Source organism: Dama dama, chromosome 11 (assembly GCF_033118175.1).
Source record: "Dama dama isolate Ldn47 chromosome 11, ASM3311817v1, whole genome shotgun sequence".
In the NCBI taxonomy this organism is placed as follows: domain Eukaryota; kingdom Metazoa; phylum Chordata; class Mammalia; order Artiodactyla; family Cervidae; genus Dama; species Dama dama.
Window position 1 is genome coordinate 10833833 of NC_083691.1, and position 16432 is coordinate 10850264.

General features: G+C 38.4%; 1 protein-coding gene across 4 annotated transcripts in view; it reads left to right on the forward strand.

The window, feature by feature from the left end:
- GOLGA1 (golgin A1) overlaps positions 1-16432 on the forward strand; it is a 48655-nt gene that overhangs the window by 6176 nt on the left and 26047 nt on the right. For all 4 annotated transcript variants that reach the window (XM_061154672.1, XM_061154675.1, XM_061154673.1 and 1 more), the window contains 7 exons: positions 1357-1447; positions 3495-3569; positions 4490-4587; positions 6116-6148; positions 8225-8353; positions 8846-9015; positions 9463-9574. In XM_061154672.1, coding sequence (XP_061010655.1) covers positions 1357-1447; positions 3495-3569; positions 4490-4587; positions 6116-6148; positions 8225-8353; positions 8846-9015; positions 9463-9574 — 708 coding nt within the window. The remainder of the gene's footprint in view (positions 1-1356; positions 1448-3494; positions 3570-4489; positions 4588-6115; positions 6149-8224; positions 8354-8845; positions 9016-9462; positions 9575-16432) is intronic.

Below are 16432 nucleotides of genomic sequence, written 5' to 3' on the forward strand. Positions count from 1 at the left end.
TAGTTTATAAGTGGTGACGATGTGACTTTAGCCTGGGCCTGCCACATCCTGAAACCCCCGTTAATCATTCCTGTGACTGGGCCTCCATAAATGTTGGATGAGCAAATGGGTAGATGGATAAATGAATATTTAAAATGAACTTTTGAACCACTCATTATTTTAGCAATAAATGGGGAAGACTGAGGACTGGATATTAGATACTATTACTTTTAATTTTGTTAGGTATAATAATGGTATTGTGGCTATAAAGGAAAATGTTTTTATGTTTGATAAGTGTTTGTCAAAATGTTGAGGATGAAATGTCATGATGTCTGTGATTTAAAGTACTGTAATAAAATTTGATGAAGCAAATATGGGAGAAATCAGCAATTGTTAAAGTAGAGAATGTTAAGTAAACCACTCTCCCTACTCTTCTGTATTTTTAAAATTTTATAATCAAATGTAGAAAGATAAAGTGATTTATTTACTAACAGTAGTAAACATTGCCCAAAGTAATAATAGTGCCTATATGTTTTAATAATCTAGATTATTGGGAAAATTTGATGTCTCATTTGTATAATAATTTACTGAATATATATTATCTGCTAAAGGTTTTGACACATTTTAGAACCATAGATTGAAATCCCTTTGTTTTATAGATGAAGATACTGAAACTTTATCAATGTCAGTGATAGATTCTTTTTTAAAATATTTATTCATTTATGGCTACATCCGTTCTTAGTTGTGTCTTACGAGATCTTCGTTGTGGTGTTTGGGATCTTTCATTGTGGCACACAGGCTTAGTTGCCCCGGTGCATGTGGAGTCTTAGTTCCTGGATCAGGGATCAAACCCACATCCTCTGCACTGGAAGGCAGATTCTCAACCACTGGAGCACCAGGAAAGTCCCAGTGACAGGCATTAGCCTTCAATCCCTTGCTAAAGAGCCTTCCTCCCTTTACCCCAGGATTTTACCTTTGGAAAGGTAAAGTGATTTACTTTTTTATCTGAAAATATATTTTTTGTATTATGTACTTGTTACAATATGATCATGGGCTTCCCTGGTAGCTCAGCTGGTAAAGAATCTGCCTGCAGTGCAGGAGACCCCAGTTTGACTCCTGGGTCCAGAAGATAATTGGATTTGTTTCCCACCGTGTATTCCAATACCATGTACACACACACACAATGTATCTGTTTTGCATCTTATATCTCCTCACTTTATAGATGAAGAGAGTATTGCTTCTCCTTTATAGGTAGAGAAGCTTTTTAGTGATCACTTAAAGGGTAGCCAAACCTGAAATAAGAGTTGTCGCTTTCTGGTTATGTGGTCTCATGCTGCTAAAAATCCATATATGAATACAGTGTCTCTGTCTCAACAGGCTTCTGATGGAAGCAGCTCCAGAGAAGATCTTTCATCCCAGCTTTTGAGAAGGAATGAACAAATACGGAAATTAGAGGCCAGACTTTCTGGTATGTCCAGGAACTCATAAGAAGCGACCAAGGGAAAATTGCCTTGCACCTGACCCTCTTTCCCTATTAAAAAGCCACATAGCATAACCTTACAGTTATTCTGACATAATTTGATCTTCTTAGTCAAAAAGGAGCAACTCGTACCCCCTTTGTTTCCTTCTTTTATTAGTGTATTCAATAGTGTAAATCCAAAACTGAAGTTTTAAAGTTAAAAAAAAAAAACTTACCTTTTTCTGCTCCTGAGATTTCTAGCTGTGGATATAAATGTATTAAAAATTGCCTGTAGATTTAGCCATCTTTCTTCCATTGGCCAAGCTTGCTTCAGGAGGAAAGGGCTAGGGATAGCATTTTCATGGAATGGTCTACAGATATTGGATTCTTCAGCACCAGACATGGTCTGGTGCTACATTGCCACTTGCTGAGATACATATCACCTGTGTAATATCATTCTGGGTCTTTGGGCTGCTCTTTATTGAACTTCAGCACCTGTATAGAAGCTGTAACTCTCATTATGTCTTTTGTGTGCAGTTTACAATTTACACAACTCCCATTATATTCTTTGCCTGAGCAGGGCATGTCAGTCATAGAGTTGTAAGTTCTTATTTGGTTTCTGCCAGTGGATACATTTTGAAAGCTTCAGCCTGTGAAGTGGTCAGTAGTTTCTGTGTGTGTTTTTGTCCCTTGACCTTATGCCCATTTTACTGGAATGAAAGCAGCAGACTACAGAATTCACCAAGTTGTATGTGAGATATTTGTGTGTGTGTAGTTACCAAGGCCCATAGTGTAACTCACAGCTACTAGACAGCCCATTATCTCATTTTGTTCTCTCTCTAGGCTAACAAGACTTAGTGAGATTAAGGTCACAGAGGTAGTAGGCGGTAGAGCTGGAATTCAAACCCAGATTTGCTTGATGCTAGAGTCCCTGCTTTTCACTACAGTCTGCTTGAAACTCAAGTGTTATTATCCTGTGACCTCTGCCTGTAAGCAGTATCAGTAACAGAGGTGGAATAACTTTACACTTGTTCAGTGTTGGGGAGAAAGCGTAAGGTAATATCCATCTTCCCTAAATTGTTTGGGCTTGACTGATGTTAGAGGAGGGACAGGCAAGGAAACTGACATTAATTAAGTGTATTTATGTCCTAGGCTCAGTATGAATAAGAACAACCACAATAGCAGCTACTCTTTATTGAGCATTGTGTCCCACTTGCCTAAAGCACTTAGTTTATTATCTAATTAAGGCAATAGAACATTTCATTTATTATCTAATACGCCCTTTGTGGTAGATACAGTTAATACCATAATTTCATAAATGAAGAAACTAATAATACTTAGGATCAGTAATTTGCTTAAGGTCTCTCAGCTAAGGACTGACTCAGTTGGGATTTGAACTAGAGCCTGTATACTTTTCCACTGTATCATACTATCTTCTTTGGCTACCCTGGTAATTAATTCTGACTTTCACCTTTAATATGGCATAGGCCACTCAGTTCTGTGGCTGACTTTATTCCAGAGAGTTCAGTAAGGAAAGGAAGCTGACTTTATTCTAGAGAGTGCAGCACTTTTATTGCAGAGGCCCTGCTGTGGCAAGGTTTTTGCTGTTGTCCTGACCACTTTCACTCAGTCGTGTGGACTGTACGTGAGCTGTTCAGCGAGTTCCCTTTGATCTGTCCTACTGCCAAGAATGGGAAGGACAGTGTAAACTGAGATTTGAAATTCAGTAATGAGATAATAGTGGTTTTCATGGCAGGGCATTTGTGATGACCAGACCAGGTCCAATTCTTGTTCTTTCTCTAGGCTAAACAAATCTGCCTGTTTGTAGTCAACATTTACACTGTGGGTAGTTTGTGCTATACTTGTTTGCCTGTGTTGTTCATTGTTAATGGGAGGCTGTCTGCCCAGCTTTCCTTAACAGGAATGGTTTTCAGGTTGAGAAAATCATCATCATTTTCATTCATTTTTTTTGTTTGTTTTGTTTTGTTTTGTTTAATTAACTTCCTTTCCTGATGTTTGTCCATGCCTGGTATGTGCGTCACCCTCCTCACCCAAGACTATGCTGAACAGGTCCGCACCTTGCAGAAGATAAAAGAGAAGCTTGAAATTGCCTTAGAAAAACACCAGGATTGTACGTATTTTTTTTCCTGCTTTTTTCAATCTTTCCAGAGTTTAGTTTTTTGAAACAAAACAGTAGTGTATGGTTAACTTTGCCTTTCATCATAGCTCAAATCTTTATTATATGAGTAGCATACTTCTTAATTGAGTTGACATTTATCTGATAGTTATAAACATATAATTCATACTTATGTTGTCTTATGGGCATGTTTCCTAGGAGAAGGATATTATGTGTATCATCCCATTGACTGGTTTTTGGGCCGCCCTTGGATATTAGGAAAGTCTAGTGCCTATCCATGGGCCTAGATTAAGAAACTTTGGTTCTAGCCATAGCTAGAACTTTGTAGCTGCTATGTTCAATAACTGGGAGAAATCTCTATCTTCACTCCTCCAACAATAGGACATACATTTTGTTTAGTTTACCCTAAATTATATGTTTTCCTTTGGGTTCAATCCAAGAAAGATGCTAGTAGAAGTAGAAAGGTATTTTTTGTGGATATAATATATGCTAAAAAAATTTTTTTAAGGAAAAGTGAAAGAAAGGTTTGTTTTGCTTTGTTTTGACTTTTGTTTTAATTCTATTAAATAGTAGTAGCCATCACTTAGCAATAGCACTGGTGTTTTCTGGCAGGCTACCTGACTCAGTGTTCTGTCACCGTATCATTTTAAAAGTACCCTTTGACATCTTCCTAAATGTGTATACTTGACAGCAACAGCAGCGAACAATAGGAAATAAACTAAAACAGAACTGAGGTCTGTTACTAAGGCCAAAAGCTTCTGGGAAAGTCAAGATGGGTTAGGTTTTTCCCAGTCTCATAATCCACTTTTGTGACATGGCCTTTTTTGTTAGGTGACAGTTATAATCACATGGGCTGTTTGTCATGCTGTTTCTGAAATATCTCCATATCTCAAATAGAGCCTCTTTATTAACAGCTTCCATGCGGAAATTTCAAGAGCAGAATGAGACATTCCAAGCCAACAGAGCCAAAATGGCAGAAGGACTGGCTTTGGCATTAGCCAGAAAGGACCAGGTATTTTATGTGTGGCACTGCCCAGAACTGGTGGAAAAATTTCACTTAGTGACGTGATTTCAAAACTCATGCCATAAACCTGGTAGAAAATATTTACAATCTAGGAGAAAAGGAATGTGCTATGTAAGTTCTTTGAGAGTTTGTTTCGCTGTAGGGTGGGAAATTATCCAGAAACTTTATAGTTATGATCATGAAATATGTCCATATGTGAGAGTATCCTTTTCCAACTGTGTAGCTGTGTAAAATAGAGAAGGTAAGGAAGTAGTGTGTCCATAATCTGGTTGTGAGCCCCAAGATAAGGGGAAAAAAGTCTCTGCCCTCGAAAAACCTGTCTGAAAGCCTAGTCCCAAAGCACTTGCCTTGATAGTGCAGAAGAAGGTGCTATTAAGCTAGCAGTCATCCATGATGTACATAGTCCTTACAACCTCTGTCCCAAGTTTCTTCATCTCCAGCCAGCTAGACTGAGAGGAACTTCTGTAACCTCAATAGAACCATCCATTGAAAGATGCTGAATAAATGACAGTAGAAAAGGAAAATAATACTATTACTGGTTATTACAGTAATTATAAAGTTTATTTTGTTCAGTGGCATTTTAAATTTAAGATAACCATCAAATATTGTAATGATTGTGGAGAAGGAAATGGCAACCCACTCCAGTATCCTTGCCTGGAGAATCCCAGGGACAGAGGAGCCTTTTGGGCTGCCGCCTATGGGGTCGCACAAGAGTTGGACTCAACTGAAGTGACTTAGCATGCTTGTATTGTAATGATAATTTTGATTTATTACGACAGGGTCAATATATTATATTACATTGCATTGAAGAAAACACATAATTTGTTTCATCTGCAGTAAGTGCTTGGGTTGTTTTACAGTGTGTATTAGTCATCTCAGTCATTAACCAGCTAGGAAAAAAACATCATTCACCAATACTTAGTTAATAACTGTGGTGTGAATGTATATAAATGAAGAGATAATCTAGCATTGGTGGACTTAATTTTAGGCATTTAGGATATAGCCTTTTGTCCCAATCATTATTTTTTCCCCTCTTCTGTGATTGGTGAATAAAAGGCATAATCCTTTCTTCTTTAACTTTTACCAGATGGCATGAAGGATATTGGTAAAAATTAAAATGAGAAGGAAAATAATGATCAGGGGCTGCTGCTGAAGACCACCCTCTTCACCTCAGGCTACCCACTCCTAAGAAATAATAACAGTGCTCAAAGACAGAGACTCAGAAAGAAGCTGAAAGCTGCATCAGAAGAGCTCTATAGCTTTATGTGCTCTGCTTAGGAAAAGTTTGCAGGCTTATATTTGTGCTCTAGAATTTTATATAAAATTCATTTTCTTCTCCTTTTAGGACTCTTGGCTTTCTTACTATTAAGCCAATATCATGATTCTTTTAATATGCTATTTTGTTTGGTTGATATATTTCTTTGGGTGGGATGGGAGGGTTATTTTGTTTTCTGAAAATCTTGATTTTATTGATACTCTTGCCTAGAAACTGTACTTCTTTATTGTTTTGTTTTAGGAATGGTCAGAAAAAGTGGATCAGCTTGAAAAGGTTAGTTCATCTTATTTTTGTCTCCTTGTGAATATTGGCCTCTTCTCTGCGGCTTGGAAAGTGCTTTCTCCAGTACTTAGTACACTGTTAGCACTTCTTGAAAGCAGGGTGCCAGGTGATTAGACACTGACTTGGAAAGCTCTTGTCTTTGTTTTTCTCGGTGGGTGTGCTGGGTATCTGCTGTTTGCCCCTCTTGGCGTCCTCTCTACCCATCTCCTCCCTTTCTCTGTGCCTGAAGGCCCATAGGGACTGCATCAGCAGGGCTCCATTGCCCTCTGGCTTATAACTGAGGGCGCCAGTGGGGAACACCGAAAAGAGCTGGGTGGAAGAATGTGATCAGAAGTTTATTCCCCCTGCCATCTCCATGTGAGGTCCCTTCTACTTGATTGCATCCCATGGCCAAAGGTTCCAGCTTCAGTTTTACCTTTGGTTCGCCCTCAGATATAGTTCCTCTTTCTATGTTTCTTATAACCTGTTTATCCCTTTGCCCCCTTTATGCCCAACTGCTACAAGCACGTGATCTCTTTTGAATTTTCTTACCCCACCCACAGCTTTGAAAAGTCTCTATTAGACTCTCCAAAATCCCTAATTTGAGTCTGTTTCCTGCTAGAGCCCTGACTGACACAGTGGTAACACTGGGAATACTTTCTGAGAACGCAGTGGGGAAGGAGGACATTTCTGAAGGCTGAGCAGATAAGAGAACTTCTCAGCTAGACATAGATGAGAAGAATTGGTTATTCCAGCCCCATGACACTGTGTAGGTGCCTTATGTAATGTGTTCCTGGCTCTTGAGACATGAACAGGAAGATGAAATTTCACACCTACAATTAGAAACACATTTTAATTTAAAATAATCAATTGTCAGTTTGCTCAACCCAAATTATATGCTGCTTCCTAATTCATTCCTTCTTTTCATTGAGTACTAACTTGCTCTTTATGATAGAAAATGATTTCTCAGATTGATATATTCAACTATAAAATATATTTACTGTTAATTTTATTAAATGAATGTGTTTTATTATTGCACCATTCTTGGGATAAAACACCAATTAAACCAGCAGTTTTCTTTGTGTGTTCTAAAGAAGTCTGATTATGCAAGCTATCAGAATGCCTTAACGTATTTACGTAAGGGAAGAATTACAGAAAAGTCAAGCTGTCTCCCAAAGAAACTTGTGCTTAAAAAAAATACGTATATATACACATACATACATATATATAAACATGGTGTTAATGATGATCCTCTTAAATATAAAGGTATGGGTTAGGTTAAAGTTTTCTTGTCTTAAAAGAAGCTCTTAAGATGGTAGCAGTTAAATTCTTATTGGACTGTTTTTTCATCTTTGAAGATTATGGTAAAGGAGGATGCATATAGGACTAAAGTAAATAAAATCTACTTCAGTTCACTAAGAGCTCTTTTCTCCCCACTCCCTCACCCCGACAGGAGGAGTTGGGAAAGATTTTAGACCAAGAAAGAGTAATGAGACATCTATGTAGGTCTTTTAAGCCATAGTGATTTTTAGAAATTTTTTTTTTTAGAGTTTTAATGTCTTTTCAATCAAGAATTGGAAACTGCAATAGCCAGAGTTTGTCCTGAAGAGAATTCATCTTGGGAATAGTAAATTGTAACTTCCCAGCACCAGTCATGTCTAGTTTTTGTTGACTTGCTGTCTGAATATATTAACTGAAACCGGTTCTACTTAAATCCATCTAATGTCTTAAGAGAATCAGTCTTATTCCAGTTATGCATGTTATTCAACCAGTTCAGTATGTCACTGAGATAGACTTGTCAAATGGATATCTGGAATTGCTAATCAAATAGAAGCACTTCAAATGTTAAGCTTTTGGAGCTCTTCTTCCTCTTTCCACAACTATCATTTTAAAAAAAAAATCCATTTCTACCTTAAAAAATTTGTAGGTCATTTTGTAAATAATTACCATAAAGCTTCGCATTATCCATGTATTATTGCTACTGACAAGAGATTGCCTGAAGGTTTTCCACTGTTAAGAATTCTGGTTATATAATACAGATTTCTCATGTCCTGGTTGCCTGAGCTAATGTCTTCTTCTTCTGCATAGGATAAAAGGTTTCTGACAGCTCAGTTACAGGAAATGAAGAACCAGAGTTTGAATCTTTTCCAAAGAAGAGATGAAATGGATGAATTAGAGGGATTCCAGCAGCAGGAACTAAGTAAAGTGAAGCACATGGTGCGCATTTTTGTCTTAGAAGCTACATCCTCAGCAGATGATTAGTTACTGTGATTTTGCTGGTCCTGACTCTTAACTGCTGATAAACATACCTTAGTTGTCTTTGATATTTATCCTATTTGTATGTCTTTCAATTTATTAAAATAGAGAAGTTCTGTTTGATATGTCTTTCATTTTTCTTTTTAAACTACTGGGCCTATAAGATCGCTTCTAAGCTCACAGAAATGTTGTAAAAACTTGCCTTACTGGTCCACATTTTTAAAATTTCAATTTTTATTTATTTATTTGGCTGCGCTGAGTCTCAGCTGTGGCTTGTGAACTCTTAGTTGCAGCATGTGAGATCTAATTACCTGACCAAGGATCGAACCTGGGCATCCTGTATAGGAAGCACAGTCTTAGCCTCTGGACCACCAGGGAAGTCCTTGGTCCAGATTTTTTTTGCAAGTGTATTTCTTAGTAGTAGCCCAGTGAAACTTTATGTCTTTGTATCAGCTTTTAAAAAAAGAAGAAATCTTGGGGAAAATGGAGCAAGAATTGGAGGCACGAACCAGAGAACTTAGTCGCACCCGGGAGGAATTGGTGACGTCCAGTCAGATTTCATTAGACTTAAGCCAGAAGCTGGAAGAACTGCAGAGACACTACTCAGCGCTGGAAGAGCAGAGGTTCTTGCTTGGTCTGTGGGGCCCATGGGAAGCGGTGTTAGTGTAGCTCTGGCTTGAGCCTACCTGTCTTTCCCCATTGCTCACTGTGGCACTTTCTGATCTTAGTTCCTGCAAAGTCTTCTGGATTTGTCCGTTCCCAAACCCTCACTCCTCTGACCTGCTGAGCTCAGAACACCTCCAACCCTGCCAAGCAATTTAGATTGTTTTAGCTGCTAAACTGTTGAGTAGCTAAAGGCAGATCAGGATTTCTTGTTCAAACCTGGGTGTAATTTTTCTCTTGGGACTTCTGCCTCACAGAGAGTCTGGGAGTCTTATCCATGGATAATCTTCACATGGCTAATGTTTGCAGCCCTGACATGTAAAGAACCATGTGTATTTTTCCTGTGAAAGAATGTGTCTTAGATGAGATATTCAAATTTGTTCATTATCTGCTTTCTTTCAATGAAGAGATCGTGTGACAGCTTCGAAAACAGGTGCAGAAAATAAGATCACAGTCCTGGAGCAAAAGGAACAGGAGCTCCAAGCATTCATTCAGCAGCTTTCCATTGATTTGCAAAAGGTAAGAAGAGTACTAGGAATGGACCCAAGTTCCTAGGATTCATGAATGGAGTAAAAACTAAACCTGCAGAAATTTCTGCATCAGGATGTCTGGTTGTGTTTCTCGTGCAGCCCACATCGCCTTAGTTCCTGGTGTAACAAGTCTGCCTCCAGATGGGCTTAGTTGCCTCACAACAAGGAGCACCCAAAAAATAGATCTTACACAAATGAATGACTGTGATACAAGGTTCATCTCCACATCACACAGAAAATCTAGATACCTATAGTGTTTTGTCTCCAAAGCTTATTGTTTCCTTATAGAACTCAAACTTTCTGTTTGACAAGAAAAAAATTCACATCTCAGGAAGTCCCAAATAAGTAAAATAGATTTTTCAAATGCAGGAGGTGTGCCATAGGGAGAGTGCATTTCCAGAGTTCAAGGAACTCTTCCTGGAGTAATTGAAATTTCAAGGATGGGTAGGACAGCCCAAAAGCAAAAAGTACAGAAGGGTACAGAATACACTTGGGACTTTGTGGGTAGAGAGGATGACAGACATAAAGCTTTGGGTTTTGTGGGACTGTTTGATATCAATTAGAACCATCCATTCATTTCATAATTGGAAAAACTAACTTTCCAGACTCTGGTCCCACTAAGTTACCTCATTCATTCTAAAACTATAATTTGAGCTTTATTATGTATCAAGCACTGTGCTCTGTGCTAGGTGTTTATTAAATACTAGGCTGAGCAAAACAGATATCAGTCACCCTTGCCCTTGCAGAACTTAGTCTAGAGGAGCAGTGAGACATTAATCAATAATCACATAGATAATTGCAAACTATGATGCATGCTCTGAAGGAAAACTACAGGATGCTGTGGGATCTTTTAAGACGGCATCAAATCAGGTCTAGTGTTGAAGTCACAGAACACTTCCCTTGAGGAAGTAATGCTTGAACTGAGATAAACTGCTGAAGCAGGTGGGTGGGTTGGGGGGCTGGTGGTGATGGCAGAGAATTTTAAATAGAGAATAGCACAAACCATAAACCCAGACATCTGGAGGCAGTAAAATGAGTGCCACCTTCAAGGAAGTGGAAGAAGGCTGGAAGGGTAACACATTAAGGGAGTGAGTTGCTTGGCTGTTAGAGGAAACACTGAAACGGTTTCCAGCTGGAAGCTCTTGCATTGTCCGGGCATAACATGGTGGCTCTGACAAGAGTGGAGGGTGGAAATAATGGGAGAGAAGACAAATTTAAGAAATAGATAAGAGAAGAGCGAGAGTAAAAGAGGTGTTAGGGGTGATTACTGGGTTTCTAGCCTGATCAGCTAAGTGGCCGATGTTGTCAGTCATCAGGCTAAGAGAGCACTAGAGGAAGGGCAGTTTCCTCATAAAAATGAATTTAGACTCAGTTTCTGTGTTGTCCTTGATAACACTGAGTAGATATGAAATAGTATTTATGACACGTAAGTAAGATCAAAAGTGTAACAAGCCAATGAACCCCCACGTAGCTACTCCTCCCGCCTGCCATGTTAAGAAAAGGAATGTTTACCTTTGAGATTCTCAGTGTGCCCTTTCTCTTCTATCCCATTTCTTTCTTAAGTCAGCCTATCCAGAAATTATTCCACTTCTTTGCTTTATAATTTTATCCCTAAACAGCATCTTCTTTCCTATATCATGCTTGTTGTTCAGTCACCAAGTCATGTCCAACTCTTTGCAACCCCATGGACTGCAGCTCACCAGGCTTATGAAATGCTGAAGGTATTTTTCTAATACCACCTTTCTGTGCTCAAGATTATATTCCTGAGACACATTCATATGGACACATGCCGCTATAAGTTAATCTTTTCTCAACTGTATAGTATGAAATTACTAGAGTTTATTTATCCGTTCTATTGACAGTGAACATTTTTTCTGCTTCTTTACTTTGGCAAACAAGGCTGTTGTGAACTTTTGTCTGCCTGTGAAAGAGTTAACTCTGGGGACTTCCCTAGTAGTCCAATGGCTAAGACTCCATGCTCCCAGTGCTGGGGGCCCAGGTTTAATCCCTGGTCAGGGAACTGGATCCCACATGCCACAACTAAGACCTGGCACAGCCAAATAAATAAAAATTAAAAAAAAAAAAAAAACAAGAGTTAACTCTGGGGTCTGTTTGAGATGTGAAAAGTTTGGGTCAAAAGATTTATACTTTTCAGCTCTATTAGATAATGCCCAGTTTTTTCCATAGCAGTGGTAGTTATTTACAAACTTGTACCAGTGGAGTATGAAAATTTGGGTTGCTCTGCTTCCTTGACAAGGTGGGATATTGTCAGACCTTTAATTTTTGCCAGTCTGGTGAACGTGAAATGCATCTTTAGATTTTCTTACTGTGATTTTTTTTTGGCCGCACTGTACGTCTTATAGGATCTTAGTTCAGGATTGAACCCAGGCCCTCAGTAGTGACAGCAAGGAGTCCTTACCACTGGACCACCGGAGGATTCCCTCTCACCATGATTTTAATTTGCTTTTCTCAGATTATTAATGAAGTTGAGCATCTTTTTATGTGTTTATCCATTGTTTTTGCTCTTCTGTGAAGTGCTGCTTCAAATCTTTTGCCCATTTTCTATTGCATTTATGTCTTTCTCTCATTAATTGTTGGAATTCTTTATATATATACTGGCTACCATGCTCCTTTGTCAGTTGTATGGGTTGCAAATATCTTCTCCCAGTTTGGAGCTTGTCATCATATGCTACAGTTTCTTCTGTTGAATATAAGCTTTTCATTTTACTGTATTGAATTTGTTGTTTACCTTTAAGTTTATACTTTTGTCTTTTTTTTTTAAATCTAAAAAAAGAATCTTTCCTCACTCAGAATCATAACATTATTCTCCTATATTATTTTCTGAAAGTTTTATAGTTTTGACTTTGTTTCTAGGTCTTTAGTATGCCTGAAATGTGGTTTTGCTGTGAGAAAGGGAGCCGTGTCATTTTTTTTTTAATTGTTTCAGTACCATTTATTGAAAAATCTGTTTTCTCACTGATCTGAAATGCCAGCTTTATCACAATTCAGTTTTGCATTTGTACATGGAACCACTCCTGGACTTTGGGGTGTATGCCACTGTGGTATTTCCACAATACTATGCATTGCCTTACTAGCTACAGTGTTAGCATAAGTTCTGGTGTCTGACAAGATAAGCCTCCCAACCCAGTTCTTTTTTAGGGATATTTTGAATATCCTTGGCCCACTGCTGTCCCACAGAACAAGTTGTCAGCCTGTTTAAAAAAACCCGGTGGGATATTGATTGGAAGTACATTGAATCTGAAGATGCATTTGGGGAGCATTGATTACTTTATCATGTGAGTTTTCTTATCCAAGAGCATGATCTCTGTGACTCTAGGTATTCAGTGTTGTTGTTTCTTTAAAAATGACTTTCAACAACCTTCTATCATTTTTCCCATAAAGGTTTGTTATCCTAGGTGCTTTATTTTTTACGCCAATCCTAAATTTTTAAAAGTATTTTTTGTATTGGTTGCTGGCATATAGAAATATTTATATATTAATTTTTCACAACTTAATAACTCTTATTAAGCTTAATAGTGGATCTATAGAGTCTAGCAATCATTTCATCTGCAAATAAAGATTGTTTCTTTCTTTCTTTCCTGTACCTTTTTTGTCTTTGCCTTGAGCTGTTTGTTCTCTTATTTTTGAGGGTTTTTTTTTAATTGTTGAATCATAAAGAGTTTTTTTTAATATGTTTTAGATAAAGGCCTTTGTCACATGTGTCTTTTGCAAATATTTTCTCCTAGTCTTTGGTTTGTCCTTGTCTTCTCATTCTTTTGACATTGTCTTTTGCAGAGCAGAAGCTTCTAATTTTGATGAAATCAACTTGTCAGTTATTTCTTTCATGGATCATGGCTTTGGTTTTGTAATTAACAAATCATTGTCATATCCAAAGCCATCTAGGTTTTCTTCTATGTTATCTTCTAGGAGTTCCATAGTTTTGAGTTTTATATTTAGGCCTGTGAGCCACTTTCAGTTAATTTTTATGAGCAGTGTAAGGTCTGTGTCTACATTTATTTTTTTTTGCATGTGGGTATCCAATTGTTCTAACACCGTTTGTTGAAGGAGCTGACTTTGCTCCATAATATTCTTTTGCTCTTTTGTCAAAGATCAGTTGACTGTATTTGTGGGGGCTCTACTCAGTTCCATTGACCTTTTTGTCTGTTCTTATGCCAATACCATACTGTCTTAATTACCATAGCTGTAGTAAGTCTTAAAGTCCAATAGTGGCAGTCCTGACTTTATGCTTCTTTAGCATTGTGTTGGCTGTTCTGGGTCTTTTGCCCCTCCATATAAAGTTTGTTGATATCCATAAAATAACTTGCTGGGATTTTAATTTTTATTGCATTGAATCTATATATCAAGAACTGATCTTGGCAAGAACTGATTTGTTGACAATATTGAGTCTTTCCTATCCATGAACATGGAGTATCACTCCATTTACTTAATTTTTAAAAATTGCATTGATCAGAGTTTTAGTTTTCCCCATGTATATCTTATACATACTTTGTTAGATTTATACCTAAATACTTCATTTTTGGAGTCTTACTATAAATAGTAAGTGTTTTTATTTCAAATTTTACTTGTTCATTGTTGGTATATAGGAAAACAATTAAATTTTATATAGATGAGGAAACAATGGAAACAGTGACAGACTTTATTTTCTTGGGCTCCAAAATCACTGCAGATGGTAACTGCAGCCATGAAATGAAGAGACAAGTGTCTTGGAAGAAAAGTTATGACCAACCGAGGCAGCATATTAAAAAGCAGAGACATTACTTTGCCAAGAAAGGTCCATCTGATCAGTGCTGTGGTTTTTCCAGTAGTCATGTATGGATTTGAGAGTTGGACTATAAAGAAAGCTGAGCACCAAAGAATTGATGCTTTTGAACTGTGGTGTTGGAGAAGAGTCTTGAGAGTCCCTTGGACTGCAAGGGGATCAAACCAGTCCATCCTAAAGGAAATCAGTCCTGAATATTCATTGGAAGGACTGATGCTGAAGCTGAAACTCCAGTACTTTGGCCACCTGATGCAAGAACTGACTCATTGGAAAAGACCCTGATTCTGGGAGAGATTGAAGGCAGGAAGAGAAGGGGATGACAGAGGATGAGATGGTTGGATGGCATCACTGACTCAATGGACATGAGTTTGAGCAAGCTCTGGGAGCTGGTGATGGACAGGGAAGCCTGGCATGCTACAGTCCATGGCATCACAAAGAGTCGGACATGACGGAGCAACTGAACTGAACTGACTGAACCGTGTATCCAGCCATCTTGATATAATCACTTTTAAGTTCCAGGGTTTTTTGTTGTTGATTCATGTGGATTTTCTACACGAATGATCGTATCATCTGCAGACAAAAGCAGCTTTATGTTTTCCTTCCCTATCTCCATTCCTTTTATTTCTTTTTCTTGCCTTATTGCATTAGCGAGGACTTCCAGATGATGTTAAAAAGAAGTGGGGAGAGGGGACATCCTATCTTTGTATCTGATCCTAGTGGGAAACCTTTGAGTTTCTCACCATTAAGTGTGGTGTTAGCTGTAGCACATTAAATGCTGAGGGCTTGAAGTAGAACATCCAGAGGTGGGGAATCACTCCATGTGGGATATAGTGCATAAGAAAACTAACTGGAAATTGGCAACTGATTCTTTCTTCTGTCCCTGACTCTGCCCTACACAGTGACTTATATGAGACTTATTTGTTCTTTTGGTTTTTACTGGAAAGGGTCAACTATATTTCTCGGTTCATATTGATGTGTAGTGGACGTAGTACAGGCTTTGAATTAGGAAGGCTTGCTTGGGTTTTGAATCCTTATTCTATCAGCATGGTGTGTGTTATTGGGCTGGTTCCTAAACTTCAGTTTCTCTGTAAATGGTCAAGTAGAGGGTGATTGTAAGAACTAGAGGAGTGGAAAGTGCTTGCACATGCTCTGCAAACTGTAGCTGCTCCTGTACCATATTGTTTCTCAATCCTGTTTTCAACATTATTAGTAAGAGACCCATTAAAGATAGATCAGCCTGGCCAAAACTGTGTTTCTTTCCTATCAAACTCCCTCTTACCTGTGTTTTCTCTGCCTTGCATAATATTACCATTCAACCAGGTATCTGAGCCACAGACTTAGGAGTTGTCTTCACTTCTTCCTTCCTCTCTACCTAGCCTCCTGGTCATGTTGAACTTGTCTGTTTACCCCTTTACACATACTGCCTTTTACCCAGAAAGCTTGTTCCTCTTCCCCACCTTCCACCTGGACTTGCCTGCTTAGGAGGCCTGATCAGATTGCTGGGTTAATCCCTTCTGCCTCTGATGTCTCATGGCACCTTATGTGTCCCTCTGTTGCAGCATGATTGTATTGTTTTAAAACTAATTACATGTATATCTCTGCCACCAGCCACCAGGCTTCTTTGGGTCAGTAGCTCTAGTTGATTATACCCCGGGAGACAGCACAAAGAGTATAGGCTTGATCACAGTTTATTGAATTATGCAGTCTTGAAACCATTCTTCAATTCTGCTCTAATATATATGTTGTCGCCCCTGTGAGAAATCAGAATGGCAAATGCTTCTTTCTAAAACCTTGGACCCAAGTAGCTGCATCTTATTCTGAGGAGAGAATTGGCTGAGTTGCAGTCTAAAGTTTGTGGCCTGAGTTGGAGCAGCAGAGCATGAAGTGAGGGAATTTGAGGAAGTGAATTATATGTGAGGAGGTTCTAGTCTTCACAATGAAATGTTGATGCTGTACGACCTTATTTTGGAGTGAAGAATGGGCATCTTCAGTGAATGTAAGAACCAGTGAGGAGCTAAGAAATGACATAATGAAAGCTTCCTGGATCCTCAGTTTTGATGTTGCGCA